This window comes from Gracilinanus agilis, chromosome 4, assembly GCF_016433145.1.
Source record: "Gracilinanus agilis isolate LMUSP501 chromosome 4, AgileGrace, whole genome shotgun sequence".
Classification (NCBI taxonomy): domain Eukaryota; kingdom Metazoa; phylum Chordata; class Mammalia; order Didelphimorphia; family Didelphidae; genus Gracilinanus; species Gracilinanus agilis.
In genome coordinates, this window is record NC_058133.1 from 316,020,823 (window position 1) to 316,041,828 (window position 21,006).

A 21,006-nucleotide genomic window follows, 5' to 3' on the forward strand; every position below is an offset into this window, starting at 1 on the left:
CCTTTTGAATCTGGTCTGTTTGGTTCTTCAAGGCTTCCAGCTGGTCATTTCTGGTCTTCAATTTGCTTATCAATTCATTTGATTTCTGAGCCTCATTTTCTAATTGCGAAATTGTGCCTTTTAAACTGTTATTTTCTTGCCAGTTCTCTACCATCTTTCTCATAATCTCAGATTTGAACTCTTCAATAGTTTGTGACCAGTTTTCATTTTTTTTTGGGAAGGTTTGGATGTGATTACTTGTTTGTTCTCCTCTGCTGTTTGCTCTGTTGTCTGGATTTTTTCTGTGTAAAAGTTGTTGAGTGTTAAAGATTTCTTTTTGATCTTTCTCTTCTGGGATTCTTGTCTCTGCCCTGCCATTGTGAGCCATATGCCCCCTCAGCTTTATCCTCACGCCCAGGGTTTGTCTGCTTTCTTTAGGCTCCTGAGGTCTCAGGTCTAGTTGTTTTCATGGTCAAGCCTCCTGATGGTCCCCTTGCTTGTTCCTTTGCCTGAAGCTCCTTTAACAGTTTCAGGTTGGTGCTTCCACAGTCATACACCCCTCTGCGCTTGATCCCTACCCATGGTCTGCTCCTGCGCTCAGAATCCGTGTTTGCAGTTGCGACTGAGCCTGCACTCAGGGTCTGTGTTCAAAATCCATGCGTTCTTTAGCCTCTTGGGGTCTTAAGTCTTGTTGCTCTCAGGAACAGGCCCTGGTGACCCCAGGTACCTGCCAAGGACTTAATGGGTGCCCCAAATTTGCTCTAACTCTTGTGTGCTGGCTTTGGCCTTGTAGGTGGTGTGTGTGGGGGAAGGGGGTTACTCAGCTCACCCTTTAGTGAGAGCTATTTCACCCCCTTATAGCATGGAAATGCCCTGATCCCACGTACCTTCAATGCTGTGCCCTGTTGTGGGGTCCCTTCATTCATCTGGATTTGTTTTTATGTCCCCTTGAGGAGTCCTATATGTTTCGGTTAGGAGAGGTTAAGCAGCTGCTTTTTACTCTGCCACCATCTTAACCTGGAAGCTTAACTATTTCTTGTAGTAGAAATACCATTTATTTTCTTATTCTTCTATTCTTGAAACCTGAGTATTATGGTTAAAATGCCCTCTATAGATTACCTGTATCTGGAATTTCATATTCCCATTGTGAGATTTTTCCTTCTGTTGTCTAACACTTTCCTAACACATAAGTACAGGCCTTCCTGGTAAATTATCTGAAATAAGAGAATCTTGTCCTAACTTATCTTTGCATCTAGCACTTTGTAGCTGTTTAAATTAAAGATGGAGACTAACTAATTTTTACCTTATTTATACACTGTTGGATCTGTGTAATCACTAATCTGATAATTCCCTCTAATAATGCAGATTGTAACAAATCCAACCCTACCTATCCTGTGATGTATTTGTTTGTATTATCCTAAGTTTTATGTAGTCCACCCAATATGCCAGTCTTTCCTTTCTTTCCTTGACATCTAGAGGATATCAGAGGAATACTCTGGCTGTCCCTTTGCTTGTCTTTCTTGTTTTTACTTTTTTTTTTAACCACATGACCAGCTCATCTTCTCTTCCTGTCATACAATTCTTTTATGACAAAGTTCTCTCACTTTCATCCTTTGTGTGTGTGTGTGTGTGTGTGTGTGTGTGTGTGTGTGTGTGTGTGTGTCTTGTGTTACATTCTGCTTACATCCACCATGCACAATTCATCCTACTCATGACTGTTCTTAAAATTTAAGATTTATATTAGTTTTTTCTTTAGTTTTTGCTTTTGTTATTTGCTCTATCCTGTAATTATTTTAGTCGTGATTGGGAAGGAGATGTAGCCTGGTATAAGACAAGAATTAAATTTTTCATTTATAGTGGCTCCATCTGTAAAATATGGGGATTGAACTACATGATCATTTCTGTTCACATTATAGAGTTCTCTAAATATAATTTATTATTACTGATGATTCTATATATTACCAAAGAATTATTTCTTTTTTATGTACAAACAATCTCAGGGCATTTAATTAAATGGAAGAAGATTAATGAAATCTTAATTGAGTTTTTGGAATTTTCTTAGGCTAATAGTAGCATTCTCCTTAAAAATGGCATAGAGCTTATAGTTCTGGACTTGACACCAGAAGAATCTGCATTTGAATCCCCCTTCAGACATTTGATGACTTTGAAACTCTCAACAAATCAGTTGGTTTTCCTGGGCTTATATTTCCTTCTATGTAAAAAGAAGATACTGTATTATATGATCTCTAATGTCCTATCCAGGCTTAAATCTGTGATAATCTAGGATACATAACTGTATCTTACAGAAGGCATATTATGCTTGAAGGTAGCCTGTTTTTCTATGGTATTATGATATTTTAATATTTTATATATAATTTAAGAACATTTCCACAACTGTAGCTGATATTTCAAAAGCATCATAGTAGTGAAAGGTAGAGGGACTTTTTGAATTTGAGAATTATTTTTTTGTCTAAGGAATCAATCACAGATTATGTAATCCATTATTTAATAATTTCATAAATTGAAGACCTGTGGATTCCTCTACAGATTCCCCGGAAATCCAAACTAACTATTCACAGGAACATCAGAGATGATGAAGGTTTTATCATCAGACATTTTGCAGGAGCTGTGTGCTATGAAACAGTAAGTATATGTTTAATGTCATAGTCCCAAGTAGGCAGTCTGATAAAGCCTGTGGCTCTCTTATCAGAATAATATTTTTAAATGCATAATTTGCATTTTTAAATGCATAACTTTAAAAATGTATAAATATATAAAATAAAATTATCAAAATATATTTTAAAAAACAAATTTACAGACCTTCTGAAATGTATTCATGGATTTTTAAGGAATGGTAAGACCTCAGGTTAAGAAATAGTGGTTTAATCATAGGAAAACATCCTGTTTGGTAATACTCTGATCAAAATTTGAGATAAAAGAAAAGCTTTTTCCATATTTGATGTTTTAATCTTTTTGTGATAAATGTTATATTTTGATCACAATTTCCAGGTTCTATAAATATGAAACTTTCAAAAATGATTGAGGTGTTTATCTTTTTTCAGTATTAGAAGACTCTTTTGATATTGTAAAGTTTGATTTCTCTGAACAAATTTGTTTTATTTATTTTTCAGACTCAATTTGTTGAGAAAAACAATGATGCTTTGCACATGTCCCTTGAATCCTTAATATGTGAATCCAGGGATAAATTTATTCGGGACTTATTTGAGTCATCCACAAACAACAACAAAGACACCAAGCAAAAGGCAGGAAAGCTTAGCTTCATCAGCGTGGGGAACAAATTCAAGGTATTAACATGACTTTAAAAAAAATCTTTAGGTTTTTCCTTCATCCAAAACATTTTCATAGTAAAGTAGATATAAACCAAGCCATTGAGAGAAATCCATTATTTCTAATGTAAAAACTGACCTTAAACATATCTTTTTAAACTTTTAAATGTAATGAAATAGAGAGGAATTGCAAATACAAAAATACTTCCAGTGTTCTAAATGCTTCTTTTATTAGTGCCTAACCAAAAATATCTGATTACTGCTCCTAATTTTTCTCCTTTCTTCTGCTTACTGTCAAGCTGACATTCAAAACCTTACTTTCTCCACATGTTTTCTGTTTCCTTTCCTTATTCAGCAGTTTTATTTTAGCTGAGATATTCCAGCTCAGGATGGCTAGAAAGAACTAGTTGAGTTGAGAGAGGAAAAGCAGGCACAGCCAGGGGCTTCAGGTAAATGATCACCTTTATGGATTTGTATTTATAAATTTGCTACCATTTTAGTAAGAGCCCTTCCCAAAGCAATTTGTAATTCTATTTCAGTGTGTTTTCTATCATTGTGGCATTGTAAATGTGCATACTAAACTAACAAATATATTAATTATTAAAATTTTATAAAAAAATAATTATATTTGAAAAGGCAGGTATTAAATGCTTTAAAGTATTTATTTTTGACACGTTTCATGCCAGATTTATCTGTGCTTATATTAAAATCAAGAATTTTTAATTGTTTGAGACAAGTGAAGTAATTCTTCAAAAATCTACATTAAAAATGGAAAATGACTCATTGGGCTTAATTGTTGAGTTTTTGGGCTCAAGATATGTGATGCAGTGATGATTTTTTTTCCTGAAAATTTGATGAAATAAGTTTTTTAATACATAGATATAATATACTTTTTTATTAATCATATTAGTTCCATGGGAAATTGTTCTGTTTTTGTCTTTTGTATATATGTAAGAAAAATAGTTAAAATTTAAAAGATTAATTTTCTTTTAATTTATATTACTCCTTTAAAATGCTAGGACTAGTGATATAAATTTGACATAATTATTTATATGAAAACTTTGATATGTTAACATGCAATGTAAAGTTTTTTGAAATGATAACAAATATTTCTATTTCTTAGTTTTAAAGAATTTTAATAGAAAGCCTTTAATTTAACACAAGAATTTTAAATAATTTCCACTGAAGCATATTTCACCTTTTATTTTTAGTACTCACAAATATTAACTATTCACAGTTCATGCAAATAGAACTTTAAAAAAAAAGTATTGATTGTATAAATTGAAATTGCTTCCCAAGGACATATTTTTAACCACTGTTAACAATTCTCAAAACTCAGCTATGATTTGTTCAATTTTTTTATGTCTTCCTCAGTAGTATATGTTATTCTCTCTTCAAAACTTCTTATAAAGATAAATTACTTAGGATCAATTTTGTAGAAATACTATTGCATACATTTTTCTCTGAACTGTTTTGCACTAACTATTTTGTGTTTAGGACATTGCCCTATAATATAGCTAAATAACATAGTTTTAAATTCCAACAAACATGTGTTAAGAGCTACTTGAAAGGTGCTCCACTAGACATGGGGTATACAAAGATAGCACAAACCCTGCTTGAGAAGCTTAGATTATAATGAATATAAAAGATTTTCGCACAAATAGTATGATAGAAGAGAGAGTAAGGGGTGTGCAGAGGAGCAGCCCAGGAAATTTGATAGTACTTCTTAATTTCAAATAAAAATTTAGTAAATCATCATAATTGATTAGGTATCTTATATAGTATTGCCTCATAATTTAGAAATAAGGAATAAAGATCTTCACTGAAGTTAATTTCTAGATATATAAAGGTTATTTTTAGGAGCCCAATTGAAAAGATTTTTCTTCAAAAATAGATTCATGTGTGCTTCCCTGCCTTTTAAAACTGAGCATAAGATTATTATTACTTAATGACTGAGGAATATAATGAATGTTATAGTACAGAAGTTATTGACTTCTTAAGAGCTGTTTAACTTTCCAGCAGCCCAGGCTGATGGATAATTTTCTCAGCTATCAGATGCTTTCATTATTCATTTTGCCACCTTTATTTAATCTTGAGTTCTAAAGTGGCTCCATGTTATTCTCATGGAGTAAAGTACATAGATTTTCTAATAATCATTTTTCCCCTAATTGAGAGATTTGGGGGGGATTATTTAGGGGTTTGTTGTATTAGACAGTGAAAGGTGTCAGAATTTTCATCTTCAGAATAGTAAATCAATTTACTGTCCATAATTTTGGATTCTCTTGGTGTTAGAAGTATGCCTGAGACCTTCAAAAGTGTATTTTAAATGAACACAAATTGTGTTAATGTAGTAAAGATAGGTACTGTACATTGCTAGTGTTAATAAAAGTTTTAAAACCAAATGTTTTTCAGTAAGAAAATAAAAGAAATTTCTTTTTCATGGAAGAACCAAGACATCAGGATTATAAAAATGTAATTGGCAGAATCATATTTAGGGCATTCACAGTTTATAATTTCTTGACAAAGTAGATGGAATATTCAATTCTAGAACTGAAGAAGAATGAATTATATAATCACAGCATTTAAAAATAGGATTATTAGCTAATTTTTAGTTTATTGTCAGAATTATTTCCTATGTAAAATATTGTTAGAATTTAAAATTAAAGGAATTTTCATCCAAACTAATTAAAAATAGAAAATTGAATTCCTGTAGATGCCCATGAGTATATTCTCAGTGACAAATTCTTTCTAAAACAATACTCTTATATGCCAATGATTTTTATACTCATTTTAAGTATAGTCCTGCTTATCGAATTGCTTTTGAGCTATGTGTATATTTCCATGAACCATGCGTATATTTATTGTATCTCATGTTTAAAATTTATTTTTTGTTAGCTGGGTTTAATGTTTATTTTTTCCATATAAATTCTAAAGGGCAGGGTTTATATTTAGTAGTAGTGATCATTTCCATTCCTGATACATGTCTTGTGCAAGTATAGTGAATAATTTCTTTGGTGCTGTACAAGGCATGTTGCATGATTAAGTTGCATGTTTCACTTATCAAATTGTAATATGCTACTGTTTTTTTTAACATAGTGACAATAGCCATATCACACCTTGAAATTAATATTTGTCTGTGTGCTTTTATTTTTTCATATAATAAGCAGATTTTTTTCTTCTACAGACACAGTTAAATTTGCTTCTGGAAAAGTTGCGTAGCACTGTGAGTATGCTTGAAGACAATGTCCTCCCTGTCTCCCCCATCACCGTCCTCCTGGATCACTGCAGCACCCACCAGGGGGTGGTGGCGCCCATTTTGGGAATCACTGAGATATAGTATACTGAGTATATAAAATTTTTGTAAAGACATTTTGTCTTTATGAAAGCATAGAAACAGTCTCTGCCCTCTAGGAGCTCACAATCTCATGGTGAAAGACACATAAAAAGAAATTGAAAAGTGGAGGGGATAGGGCAGGGGAAGGAAGAATGAGGAATGGTGGTTGTGGGGAGAAGAAACATGGGATCTATAGCTGAGTGGAAAATGATGAGATAGATCCTGTGATCTGGGAAGAGCTCTCCTTTGTCCTCTCTCCATCTTCTCCAATCAGAGGGAGGGATTGACAGGCAAAGGTACTCATATGAGTTTGCAGGAAAATGAGACATTGATGTAGTCCAGGAGAGTAGCCAGGTCAGAAATTATGAGGTAGCTGCCTTGGGCCCCCACCTTAAATGGAGGAGTCCACTATTCATCTTTAACCCTGTCCAGTCAGAAGGAAGGATGAGCCCAGGGAATACTCAGGGAGAATACTGAGTTGTGAGTTCCACAGATGATGTGATCTTACATGAAGATTTAGTAAAATAACAATAGTTTCACGTAGGTGGAGAAAATAGCATGATTGGTGATTGTTTTGAAAAAGTAGATTTTAGCATTAAGATTTGGCAGGTCCAGCTGCCTTCTCCTTCTACTATAGCCCACCTAGCTAACTAGCTTCTTTTTCTTTTTCTTTCTTTTTAAAAAATTTCTTTTTCTTTTTCTTTTCCTTTTCCTTTTCCTTTTTCTTTTTTCTTCTTCTTTTTTCTCTCCTTCCCTCTCTTGAAAACTGAGACAGCAAACAATTTAATAATATAGGCGATGCATATGCATTCACATAAAATATATTTCCATATTAGTCATGTGTGAAAGAAAACAGAAGCAAAGAAAGCTAAACAAAGAAACAAAAATAAAATTTTTTCAAGTCTGTCTTGATATGAATTCAGACTATATCAGTTCTTTCTCAGGAGGTAGATAACATTTCCCAACCATAAAGTCCTTAAGTATTGTCGGGAATAGCTAAGTCATTCCCAAATGATCATTGTGTCTATAATATTCTCCTGGTTCTGCTTATTTCACTTTGCATCAATTCATGTAAATCTTTTCCAGGTTTTTCTTAGAGTATCCTGCACATCATTTCTTATAGCACAATAATATTCCATCACAATCATATACCATAACTTGTTCATCTATTCCTTGATTGAATGGTAATATAGCAACTTTTATCTTTGGTCATACTCATAAAGCTTGACCACAAGACCTGTGACATATTTTAATAACCATGCCAGAATTACAGCTCAAAATTAATATTTTCCTCCTTCTTCTCACCCCAGTGCACTCCCTGTGAGAGAGTGTGCATTTATTTTGATTATCATCATTTAAAATGTTTTGGAAAATAGTGGGAATTTTGCTTTCAAAGTCTGAATTACATTTTAAAAATCCTCAGTGTTAATAAAATTTTGTCTTTTAAGACTGATTTTGATTTTCAGAAAAAGCAGAGTAGTTTAGAGTAAAGTTTGTTAACTTGTGTTGTTTATAAATTAACTTTATGGAAAATTCCAGAAGTGAAATTTAGTAAATTATTTTGAGGATTGAATTAATATATGCAGAACACTTTAAAATGAGCCCTTTTAAAGGGCTATTTTCACATTCATTTTTGAAAGTTCTGGTGTATTTGTAGACATTAGTGACACTGTAGTCTTGTATAATACTTACTCTTTACTATTTTTATAACTTTATTAATTTTTATTAATTTACATAATTCTAAATGAGTTCTATTGAAATTATTTTTTTAAAAATCAGCCACTGCTTAATTTTAATTTTATGATGATATTGATAAGATTCAAGTTAGTGAATATTAAATCCCTCCTGTTTGTAAGGCATTATGCTAAGTACTGAGAAAGCAAAGACAAAATAATAGAACCTTTTTTTTTCTTGAGAAGCTTTAATTCTACTTATAGGAGATATTTTGATGTAAAATTGCCGTCCAATGACATTTTAATACAAAGGAAGAGATATCTTTGGGATATACCATATATTCCTGAAATTTAACAAAATAAATTTAATTTGTTCTTGTTCCCATGAAATAGTTTTTAATTAAAGAGTTGAAGCATGTTACTATTCTCACTGAGACAGAAGAAAAAAATCAATTTTTATATGCTAGGAATAAGAAAGGCATGAAATTTACGCATAAAAGTATTTTTATGCTTGAAGCAATTCATCTCAAGATTTGCATATTTTAACATGTACATTTTTGACCACTAATATTTGAAAAGATTTTCTAAGTCATTAAGATTTACAGCATATATCAACTGTATATACACTTTGATCCTATAATACTACTACTGGGTCTAATACGAAATAGATCATTAAAAAGGGCAAAAGGACCTACTGGTACAAAAATATTTATAGCCGCTCTTTTTGTGGTAGCTAAGAATCAGAAAGAGATGTCCATCAATTAGGGAATAGCTGAATAAATTTTTGTATATGTTGGTGATGGAATACTATCGTGGTATAAGAAATGATAAACAAAATGATTTCAGAAAAAACTGGAAAGACCTATATCAACTGAAGCAGAGTGAAATAAGCAGAACCTGGAGAATATTGTACATAGATATTGTAACCCTGAAAAACTTAGCTACTCTCAGCAATACAATGATCCAGGACAATTCTGAAGGACTTAAGACAAAGAATGCTATCTACCTCCTGATAAAGAACTGTCAGAGAGTCAGATACATTAGGTTTTATTTTGGAGTTTTTATTTTATATGAGTATTCTCTTACAACAATGGCCAATATGGAAGTGTTTTTTGCATGATAATACATGTATGGCCCACATCAGATAGCTTACCATCTCTGGGAGTGGGGAAGGGAGACAATTTGGATCTTATAGTTTCAGAAAATTTATGTTGAAAATTATTATTACATGTGATTGGGAAAGTGAAATATCTTTGAATTAAAAAAGATTCACAGCATAAAAAGGTTCACATAACTTGTTATTTAAGCAATTAATTTTAAAGAATGTTATGTATAATAATTATTATTTTGTTCTTTAACTCTGTTTCCCACAATGTGTCAAAAAAGATATATTTGTAGTATAACAATTTCCTTCTTTTAGGGATCTAGCTTTATTCGTTGCATCAAGCCTAATTTAAAGATGACAAGTCACCATTTTGAAGGTGCTCAGATTTTGTCCCAACTTCAATGTTCAGGTAATTTTCATACATATGTAATTTTTGTCACTGATCTCTATTATCATTGGCCTCATTATTTAACCCAAAATAGGAAAATCTCATGATTTAGATTAGAGCATGAGACCAAGGAGGTGATGGGTTCAAGTTCTTTATTATATATTTTCTAGCTGCGTGGTAGTGAAAGTCACTTAAGCTCCCAAGCCCTCCTTTATCTGTACAAGGTAGTGAGCTATTAATACTTGTACTATTGGCTTCACAGGATCGTTGTAAAGACTGCAGGATTATAGATTTAGAGTTACAAGGTTATCTTAGAGTTTACTTTAGAGTTACAAAGTGACCTTAATGCCTGAGTTCCAACCCTTTCATTTTACAGATAAGGTACAGTGACTCCGAGAAATTGTGAGACTTGTTCACACAGTTAGCTAAATGTTGGGATTTTTGAGCCTGGCTTTCTGACTCCAAGTAAAGTGATTGGCATACTTTACAGCTGTATACCTTTGTGAAGTATTTGCTTATTGTTGTATTTCTAAGTGTAATATAATATTCTAGTTTTTTTTCCTCAAAGAGTAGTTGTAAATAGAACGAGTTTTAAATATAAGGTATAGGAATAAAGCTGTTACCTAATTCTCGAACAGGAAATTCATATTCCTTTGAGTTAGGCTATAATTTTCAGTACAAAAGGATTTTATAAGGAATTTTCATAACCTTCGATTATAGTAGATATGAAGGCATTTAAAAATTAACCTAAATCATTGCTTCATCTTTGAAAAATGATTGTTACTATTGTAAATCAGTAGAATTTTCAGAAAAAATTTTTAAAAGTATTTTTGGTCATGTTTGGTTTGTTTCCACTCACCCTTGTTTAAGTGTGGTATTTTAATGCTGACCATGTTTTTTATTTAATTTCAGTTTGAAGCAAAAATTTCCTTATTCAGGCTCTAATGTCTCTGCAAAAACTTAATAGTTGTCATGTTAAGATAAATCTGTGCTTTGCATCCAGATTAAAAAAAAATCAAGACTTCTCTATTATTATGGGTCCATTGAGACTTAAAGTTAGCTTCCTTTACTTTTTATTTATTTCTTTAATGTTAATATCTAAAAACCAAAAGGATATTATGATTTACTTTAGGCAGAATTTTCCCCTGAACTGACTTATTCTGACTATCTAATGCAGGAAGGTGAAAGAGGACTCTTAAGATTCAGGCAAGATTGTGTTTAGTTTACAGCTGGATATTTGGTATAGTGGAGGGGAAAGCATTTTTAAGGGAAGAATTGAAGCTTTTTCATCCTTACTAATTCAGGAAAGTAATCCTATTCCAGAAACTTCTAGTCATAAGTATCTTTCAAAAGCATCAACTTTAAAATCAGGGAATGAGAACATAGATTTTTGAACAGTAGATAAATAGCTAAACATAATGGATATGAATTATTTTATGAATTGTCAGTTAATTTAAACTTAAGTGCATTACTTTACCCACACACAAATGCAAGTAATACAACATTTTAGGTTCTCAATACCTTTTAGTGGGCCATGGTACTCAAAACAATGTTCACATCGAGATACACAGAAATACTTAACAGTCTAGTACAGGGTATCAAAAACTGAGTTTGTTTGAAGATAAATCTTACATTTTGTCTAGTTTTATCTGAGATCTAATCATAGTTGGTAAAAGAAAACGTCTTGTTACAAAGACAGGTTCTGCATTTTGTCTATTTTCATTGGCAGGTTACATTCACTCACAAATAAAAATCAGCTGCAATGTTAGGTTTAGCCTGGACATTAAGGTCTCAGAGTCAGTTACCCTAAATCCTAGAGTTGTGATAGACTTGGAGCTTGTTTAAACAGATCATGAAGATGGAACATAGTATAGTGGGGAAGAAGCCTCCTTTTCTTCATTTTCTGTAGTTCGCCTCTCTTGTGTCCTTTGGTATATTTCTATTTCCCTATTGGAAAACATTTTAGATCTATTCTAAAATCAGCAATAATGATCTTTTTAAAAATAACAATAATTTGAGAAGTAAGCAAATCCATATCTGAAGGCAAAAGAATTTTCTGTCAGTTGGTTGTTGTGATTGGGGTATAGGCTTTTAATATAAAATAAAACTGACATTTTCAACTTTAGTTCTCTACCAATTTAATGTATTTATAGGTACAAAACTTCTGAAAGAGATTAAAGACCTGTTGAATAATTAATAACATGTTTCAAAATCAGGGCTCTTATCCCATTTTATGTCATAGACCTCTGGCAGTCAGGTAAAATTGTTGATGTAGAATTACAAAGGAAACTGGAATACAGTTTTTAACCTGAATCTGTAAACTTATTTACAGATTCAGGTTAAAAACCTCTCTAAACAAAATTTCACTCAATAAAATACTTTTAGGAATCTATCCCCATAAATTAAATTTACTTTGTATATTTTTGATAAAGCTACTAATCAGAAATATTTGCCTAAATATTTGATAGTTTTATGAGAAACCTTGACAACATTTCTCAATATTTTTATTCTCAACATAATTACATATCTAACCATTTTAATTGCCATTTTAGTATTATTTTCATTTAAAAGTTTTTCTAACTTGAAAGTGATCTTAGGCCTTTGTGAATTATATTAGTAGTAATTTGTGTCTACTTATGAATGTAGGTATGGTGTCTGTTTTGGACCTGATGCAGGGTGGTTTTCCATCACGAGCCTCATTTCACGAGCTCTATAACATGTATAAGAAATATATGCCAGATAAACTTGCTCGATTGGATCCAAGACTCTTTTGCAAGGTATTAATGACATATTTGTTGAAACTCTCTGTTAATGATTAAATGTTAATAATTAGAAACTAATTTTACTTTTTTTTTTTAGGCTCTTTTTAAAGCTTTGGGCCTAAATGAACATGACTACAAATTTGGATTGACAAAAGTGTTTTTTAGGCCTGGAAAGGTAAGTAAATGTATATTTGCTTTTTTTTTTTAAAAAAGATGCCTTTTGTTTACACCATAGTAATTTCTATACTTATTTGCTTTCCTCCATTATCTCATTGAGACCTTCTTTGTAATAAAGAAATATAATAAAGTTAAACCAATGAACAAAACATCTACTTTGGACAGCTTATACAGGCAGCAATTTGGCTCCCGTAGTCTTCTACCTATCAAGTTAACTTATTTAAAAAGAGGTCAAATGTTGCTCTGAATGTTCTGAATATAAAATTGAAGTGATATGTATATTCTTAAGTTTAATTGTCTTTACTTTTAAGTATTAATGGCTCACAAATGATATAATTTCCTTCCCTTATATACAAACACTACATATAGAATATAAAAATGTAAATCCTGAATTTCCTTCTTTTTAGGAAAATTCACAAAATTTATAGAAAATTATGCCAAAATTAAAATATATTTCTTACATGTATAATATTATGTTTAAAAGACTCATTGTTGTTACATTCTGTAAATTTATCTAAATTAAATTTTTTATGCTTCAAAAATGGCATTCTTTTGCACATTTTAACAGTTATCTTCTCTATATACATTTTCTTTTGCTTTACTAGGTAACAGTAATCTAGGCAGTAGTAGAGAGTAGAGGTTAATCTCTGGCAGCATGGGCATGGATAAATAGATTTTGCCTTTAATACATGTTAGCTTTGTGATCATGGGCAAGTCACTTAGAGTTATAAATTTTTAATTTATATATAAGTTGCTTATTTGCATTTCCGGGGAGAGTTTTTACCTTAGGAGTTTCCCACATTAAACTTGTGGGTCCAGACAAAAAAATCTTAATAAAATGAATGGCAAAAAGAACTCTTTTTGTAAAGACAAATGGTGATTCTAACATTGGAGTACAATGGCAAGACAAATGTCAGGATGAAAGTGATGGCTCAGAATGTAGTGTATAACCTTGACATCTTCAATGTCATATGAGGCTCTTAAATGCTTCAGTGCACCTGCTTCTGCTGCCTTTGTGGCTGTTGGAACAAATTGTCCTCATCCCTCATTCTGCTGGGGGAAGTCTTCACATGGCCATGGTAGATACCCCTTTAATCCATAGAGGCATGTGATTTTCCCTTATATTGGTTTAGCCCATCTATTGATAGCATATAAGCGTGTGGCCACTGTATATGATACAGCTTCCTGGAGCCACAGATGAGAGTTGGATGACAAGCTGACCAGCTTGACCAAAGGAGGAAGGCAGTCCTAAAGAAGGCTTGGCTGACTCTTACACCATAGGCACAAGTCTTCCCTGAATTCCTCCTATGTCAGATACTTGATTAAGTAATTATTGATTGATGGATTTTCCTAAAGTCAAATAACCTAAGGGAAGAGTTGAAAGCCTAATGAAAATTATAGATACTTTAAACATTAAATTTATTACCTCTAATTTAATTTTTTTAATTTGGAAAATTTTCTTTAATTAAAATTAGGATATTTTCCATGGTTGCAAGATTCATGTTCTTTCCCTCCCCTCCATCCATCCCCCTCCCATAGCCAATGCACAATTCCACTGTTTTTTTTTTTACATGTGTAAATTTCTATATTAACCTCTAATTTAATTTTAATTGACAAAGGAATATGTTTTTGTTGTTAATGTAATGACTGAATGACAGAGCCCTAAAAGATTAATTTGTTAAGGGAATAAAAAAAGATTACTTTTTATTTGATCTAACGTCAAAAGTTATTTTCTAAAACTCCAATTTTCTGCATAGAATTTGCAGAAAAGTTTTCATTATTTTATTTTCAGTATCTTTTCTTCTTACAATTTAATGTAATGGATATTTAGGAAGCAACATTTTTTTTAGTCTTGTCAAAAAATAAAGTAATATTTTTTAAATTTCTTGGTAGAACATTACTTTCCAGAGCAACATTCTTAGCTTAGGATCTGTGAACTTATTTTTCAAAAAAATATTTTGATAATTCTTTCTCAATGTAATTGGCCTAGTTCTTAATCCTTTTTGTTTTGTTTTATGTATTTAAAAACGTTATTCTGAGAAGTGACCCTTAGGCTTTACCAGATTGCCAAAGGAGTTCATGGCACAACACGATTAAGAATCCCAGTTTTATATTTTTCCCACATGAAACAATTTCTTATTTTTGTTAAAACCATATATTTCAAGTGCCTGAATCTTGTTTATATTTTATTTTCCTTTTTAAAAAAAAGCCAAATGTGATAGTCAGAAAAATCAAAGGTTCAGAGTACTCATTTACACTTATGTATAAATGGGAAGGTTAAAAGACCATTCACTAGGGAAGTAGATAAATTAAATGATATGAGTTTGTGTGGGTTTTCTTTGTCTGAAACTTATTTTATGTATTTATTTTTTATATTTTTCCTCTGTATTACCTTTTCCAAATTTTTATTTGGAATATTTTTCCACGGTTATATGATTTATGATTCCCCCCACATGCCATCTCCCAACCCCCACCCCCAAGCTGACAAGCAATTTCACTGAGTTATATATGTATCATTGTTAAAAGTCTATTTCCATGTTATTCATATTTGCAATAGAGCGATCCTCTAACATTAAAACCTCAATCACATCCCTATTGCATTACATGATTGATCATATATTTTTCTAATGCATTTCTGGTTCCACAGTTCTATCTCTGGATATGGATAGTCTTCTTTCTCATAAATCCCTCAGAATTGTCCTGTATCATTGCATTGCTGCTAGTAAAGAAGTCCATTACATTCAATTGTGCCTCAGTGTATGAGTCTCTGTGTACAATGTTCTCTTGTTTCTGCTCCTTTCAATCGGCATCAATTCCAGGAGGTCTTTTACAGTTCACATGGAATTCCTCCATTTTTTTTATTCCTTTCAGCACAATAATATTCTACCATCAACATATACCACAATTTATTCAGCCATTCCCCAATCGATGGACATCCCCTCATTTTCCAATTTTTGGCTACCACAAAGAGTGTGGCTATAAATATTGTTGTCCAAGTCTTTTTCCTTGTTATCTCTTTGGGGTACAAACCCAACATTGGTATGGTTGGGTCAAAGGGCAGGCAGTCTTTTAAAGACCTTTGTGCATAGTTCCAAATTACCCTCCAGAATGGTTGGACCAATTCACAACTCCACCAGCAGTGTATTGAAACATTTTATTTAAAGATGAAGAAACTCCTAATGTTTAAAAAGTAGTTATTCTTATTTTTTCTTTCCAAATTAATATATATGAGTATATATATGTATATGTATATACACACACTAAGAATACTACTAAGAATTTGTAAATACTAAGAATCTAAATTGGATTTATATTGTTCTTAAAATTTTTTTTATTTATTTAGAATATTTATTTATATTGTTCTAAATTGATGAAAGGAGAGGAGTTACAGGATTACAGGAGACATTACTTAGTTACTAAACCATTAGGTTTTTCTTTCAACTTGATCTCAACCTCTACTCCCTTTTCTTACAAGTTGCAAACAAATGGCAGGAATGTAATTTCAGGTTTCTTATTTTATTTCTGTATTCACTTTTTTTAATCAATGAAAGTGGTTATAAGTTGTAACCAGCTAAAAGGCAAGACAGCTTCTGGGGGAAAGAAAGGAAGTAGAGTCTTTGAATAACCTGCAACAATACCAACAAATCAATGAACAATTTAATTGACATATGCTCGTGACTAGAAAATTGAGTAATTTTAAGGTCCTTATCTTATTCTCTTCCATGCTTTCTTATATAAAAATTACTCTTTGAGGTTCTAATGAAAATATTTTTTATCTTTTCAGTTTGCAGAATTTGATCAGATAATGAAATCAGACCCTGATCATTTGGCTGAACTTGTTAAAAGAGTCAATTATTGGCTTGTCTGCAGTCGCTGGAAAAAAGTTCAGTGGTGTTCACTCTCAGTCATCAAATGTAGGTATTTCCTTTAGTGTTATTACTCTGTATGTGTATTCTTGGAGACTTTTGGGGGTCATTTTTGGTTGAGCTTATTGCCCTAAACGGAAAGAAATCTTTATGAATGGAAACGATAATTAGCATTTTTGAACTTGCTGAATGTAACATTATAGTACCTTTAAGACAAAATATAAATAAGCTGTAATTTTTTTGTGGCTAGCTAGTTACTTTTATAGACAAGTCAATTAAATAGATCAACTCAAAATCCTTAAAAGCTAGTTGAAAATAAATATATAAAAAGTTTTTATTAAACTCTACTAAGTACTGTGCTGAGAGTTGAAAGATGGAATATTGGGTGTGAGAAACAGCAAGTTAGGTCAGTGTAGTTAAATCATGCATGGAGAGGAGCAGAATATAAGAAATTGGAAAGTTAAGAGAGGAACAGGTTGTGAAGGACTTTAAGTGCCAAATAGAAGATTTATGTTTGATTTTGGAGGTAATAAGAAACCACTGGAATTTATTGAGTAGGGTGATGACTTAATCAGAATTGGCTGAGTGGAAGATGTTTGGGAGTAGGGAGACCTGAGGCAGGCCGACTAATTAGAAAGCTATTGCAGTAGCCTTGGTAAGAACTTGAAGTAGGGTGGTGGTTGTCTTGAGTGGGGATAAGGGATGCTATTGGAGAGATATTATGAAAAGAGAAATGAAAGATATTATGAAAAGAGAAATAACATTATATTGGATATGCAGGGTGAATGGGTTTTGGGAAATAGAAATGTAAGGGGACTTCTCAGGTAAACAGGTAAAATTAATAATAAGGTAATAATAATAATAAGGTAAAATTTTATTCTAAAATGCCCACATTCTAGCTTGCCTGAGGACCCCTGAAGTACACATACTCAACTGCCCATTAACTGTGATGTTTAACTGGCCTGTGCCTAGTGACAATCACTCCTATAGTCTTACTTCTATACTTTTTTTCTATTTTGTAAATGTAACTTAGTTGAAAATTGAAAATTGGGTACAAAAGAGCATTAAGAAGGTATGACTGAATTTAGTCAAAATGACCTAATTTTCTGCTATCTTATTTTACTGTCAGTGAAAAACAAAATAAAATATCGTGCTGATGCATGCATTAAAATACAGAAGACTATTCGAATGTGGCTTTGCAAAAGAAGACATAAACCACGGTAATATAGACTTTGGTTAAGTTCAATGAGAAAGAGTTAACTAAATAATGATAAAGTCATCAGGACTAAAAAATTTAGAAACTGAAACCTTGAGGCATTTTCTTACTTCCTTTTTGTTGTTTTATTAATTGTCTAGACCTCAGTCAATGATTGTAAAAATATTTTCTCATTTTTAACTTTGTTTTAGAAAATTTTCCTTTTCCTTCTAATCTTCACTTATGTAACATTTTAATTAGATTGTCTTAGTGGCTTATGTCCTCTGACAATTGTTATGTTTTCAGTGTTAAAAAGAGAAAACTTTTTCAAAATAGTCAAACTTACTATCATTGCTTAAATAATGGTTTGACATTGAAATAAGACCATTAGAGGGATAATAGTAATATTTAAGTCTTAATTATGAGTTCCTTCCTTGTTTTTTATTTGGACTTGTTACATTAATTTTGACCTTTACAGATTTTGGAATATAAATAACACTTGATATTGCCCAAGTTCTTTCAGAGGTTTTTATTCTATTTGAAAAGCAGTCAGAATTCAGAACTGTCATAAGAGTGACTTTTACCATTCCCATTGCTGCTTATCTTTGTTCTGTAGTCTCTTGTATGATGGTTTTATTTATTTCATCTTTTAAAAGAGAAGTAGGAAACATTTTAAATGTATCTTTCAATGTCAATGAAAATTTTATTATTTATTAGGTAGTGACATTAAGTTTTAATGAAGGATTGTTTTCCCAGCATTGATGGTCTTATCAAAGTACGCACACTGAAAAAAAGACTTGACAAATTTAATGAAGTAGTGAATGCTTTGAAAGATGGAAAACCAGAGGTGATCAAGCAGATCAAGAATCTTGATGTTTCTATTGATGCTCTGATAGCTAAAATTAAGGTATGTAATTTTTAGTCCAGATGACTTCCTTCTTTTAAGATTATGTTTTGATATCTTTTGAAATGATGATGTTTCTCAATGAAACCTTGGTTGTGAAAGTAGTTCCTAAAATAGTGCATTATATTAAATATATTTCTATATAATGGGAAACTTGAAAATATTAGAACAAATTGACCTCATTCTCCAGTTCTATCGGGAAAAGATAGGGCTTGTTAATATCTCATTTGTGTAATCTGTGTTTTTCTTTTTATCTCTTACATAATTGTATTTGAGAAGGAGAAGGAAAAGTACTTCTGAAGGATATAGGTAAAACCTTTAAAAAGATGTGAATATTCATATAATGGTTTGGAGAGAGAGAACTTTACTTTTTGGAGCTTGCCATGAATAGGTAGGACAGTTTGGCATTTGGAAACTCAAAGAATCACAGTATCTCAAGAATTGGCCTCAGAGCCTGTTTAGTTTCATAGTAATCTTTACAACCTACCCAATAAATAGTCATCGATCTTCCTCTTTGAAGACCTCTGTTTCTTTTTTTTCTAGTGCCAGCCTAATTCTGCTTTTGGATAACTTTAACTGTTTGAAAGTTTTCCCTTACATCAAGTCTAGTTGGCCCTCTGTAATTTTTACCAGTTGCGAGTTTTGGCCATGGGATCCAGACAGAGCCAGTCAAAGTCCTTCTGACAATTCTTTCAGGACTATAAAATAGCAACCATATACCCCGAAGCCTTTTCTTTTCTAGGGTAAAATTTGCTAGTTCCGTCATGCAAGCTTAACATATTGTAATCTTGGGGCCCTTCACCTTCCTTATCGCTTTTCTTTGGATACTCTCCAACTTATCAGTATCCTTTCTAAAATGTGGTGCTCAGAAGTGGACAAAATATTCTAGATATGGTCTGACCAAGACAGAATATAGTGGGATTGTTAGAAGTACTACTTATCAATGTAGTTTAAATTCATATTAGCTTTTAGGGCTATCATATTGTATTATTGATGCATATAAGATTATAGTTCATTAAACCTCCTAGCTTTTTTACAGAATAGTTGCTATCTAGTGATACTTTCTTTATATTATATGTTTGAAGATGATTTTTGAATGCAAATGTAGGATTTTAAATTTAGCTCCTTTAAATTTAATCTTTTTAGATTTTCTCCAGTATTATTCTAGCCTGTCAAGATAATTTTAGATTCTGATTCTTTCTTTCCATGTTATCAGCTATGCCTGTCAGTTCTCCCTTTATTCAAATCATCAGTAGAAATGTTCAGCAGCATAGGAACAAGCACAAATGTGAAGCACTAAATTTGAGATTTCCTTTCAAGTTGTCTTTGATCTGGCCATTCAATCAAGCTTTCTCATCCATTTAAATGTACAAAATTAGCTTTAAAAGATGTGGTTATATCTCTCCCATCTTTTTCACAAGAATAGCATGACAAATTATATAAAATACTTACCTAAAATCTAGGTAATCTATATACTAGTCCCCTGTTCATCAATCTTAGTACTCTCTTTAAAGTAATGAGATCAGTCTGACATGGCTTGTCTTGATGAAGTCATGATGACTCTTTGTGACCACAGCTTTCTATTTTAAAATTTTGTTTTTTACCTTAATAATGTGCTTTAGAATTTTTCTGGGACTCAAAGTCAAACTTGTTTGCCTATAGATTATAGAATTCATTCTATTCCTATTTTTGAAAATTCCATCTTTCTTAGTCTCTATACTTCCTTTAATTTAAAAAATATTTTAAATATTTTTATCTGAACACAAAGAAAGAACATTTCCATTTTCATTACAATGTAGAAAAATGATTGTATGTTAAAATGAATCTCCATTTCATACTACTTGCATGTACATGCATACACATAAATATATAAGATATGTAGTTATATTTCATACAATGCTACCAAAACCATCATGCCTACCTATGCTACCTACCTTTTGAATGTTCTCTTTTGGACATTTAAAAAAAGTGTTTCAGGGGCAGCTGGGTGTCTCAGTGGATTGAGAGCCAGTCCTAGAGACGGGAGGTCCTAGGTTCAAATCTGGCCTCAGACACTTCCCAGCTGTGTGACCCTGGGCAAGTCACTTAACCCCCATTGCCTAGCTCTTACCACTCTTCTACCTTGGAGCTAATACACAGTATTAACTCCAAGATGGAAGGTAAGGGTTTAAAAAAAAAGTGTTTCAATGGCTTTTCCCCCCACCCCCATCTTTATTAACAACTTTCTTCCTCAATCTTCTTGCAATTAAAAACAAAAAATGGGGAATATGCAACAAATAAGCATACTTCATAGATATGTTATAGATCCTTTGGAGATGTATATGGTCATTTCATTG

At 32.0% G+C, this 21,006-nt stretch overlaps 1 protein-coding gene across 5 annotated transcripts in view; it reads left to right on the plus strand.

Moving 5' to 3' along the window:
- Positions 1–21,006, plus strand: part of MYO6 (myosin VI) — a 115,808-nt gene that overhangs the window by 67,956 nt on the left and 26,846 nt on the right. For all 5 annotated transcript variants that reach the window (XM_044676122.1, XM_044676123.1, XM_044676124.1 and 2 more), the window contains exons 16-24: positions 2,527–2,622; positions 3,111–3,284; positions 6,451–6,489; positions 9,694–9,787; positions 12,413–12,543; positions 12,626–12,703; positions 16,490–16,619; positions 17,701–17,791; positions 18,523–18,673. In XM_044676122.1, the coding sequence (XP_044532057.1) occupies positions 2,527–2,622; positions 3,111–3,284; positions 6,451–6,489; positions 9,694–9,787; positions 12,413–12,543; positions 12,626–12,703; positions 16,490–16,619; positions 17,701–17,791; positions 18,523–18,673 (984 nt within the window). The remainder of the gene's footprint in view (positions 1–2,526; positions 2,623–3,110; positions 3,285–6,450; positions 6,490–9,693; positions 9,788–12,412; positions 12,544–12,625; positions 12,704–16,489; positions 16,620–17,700; positions 17,792–18,522; positions 18,674–21,006) is intronic.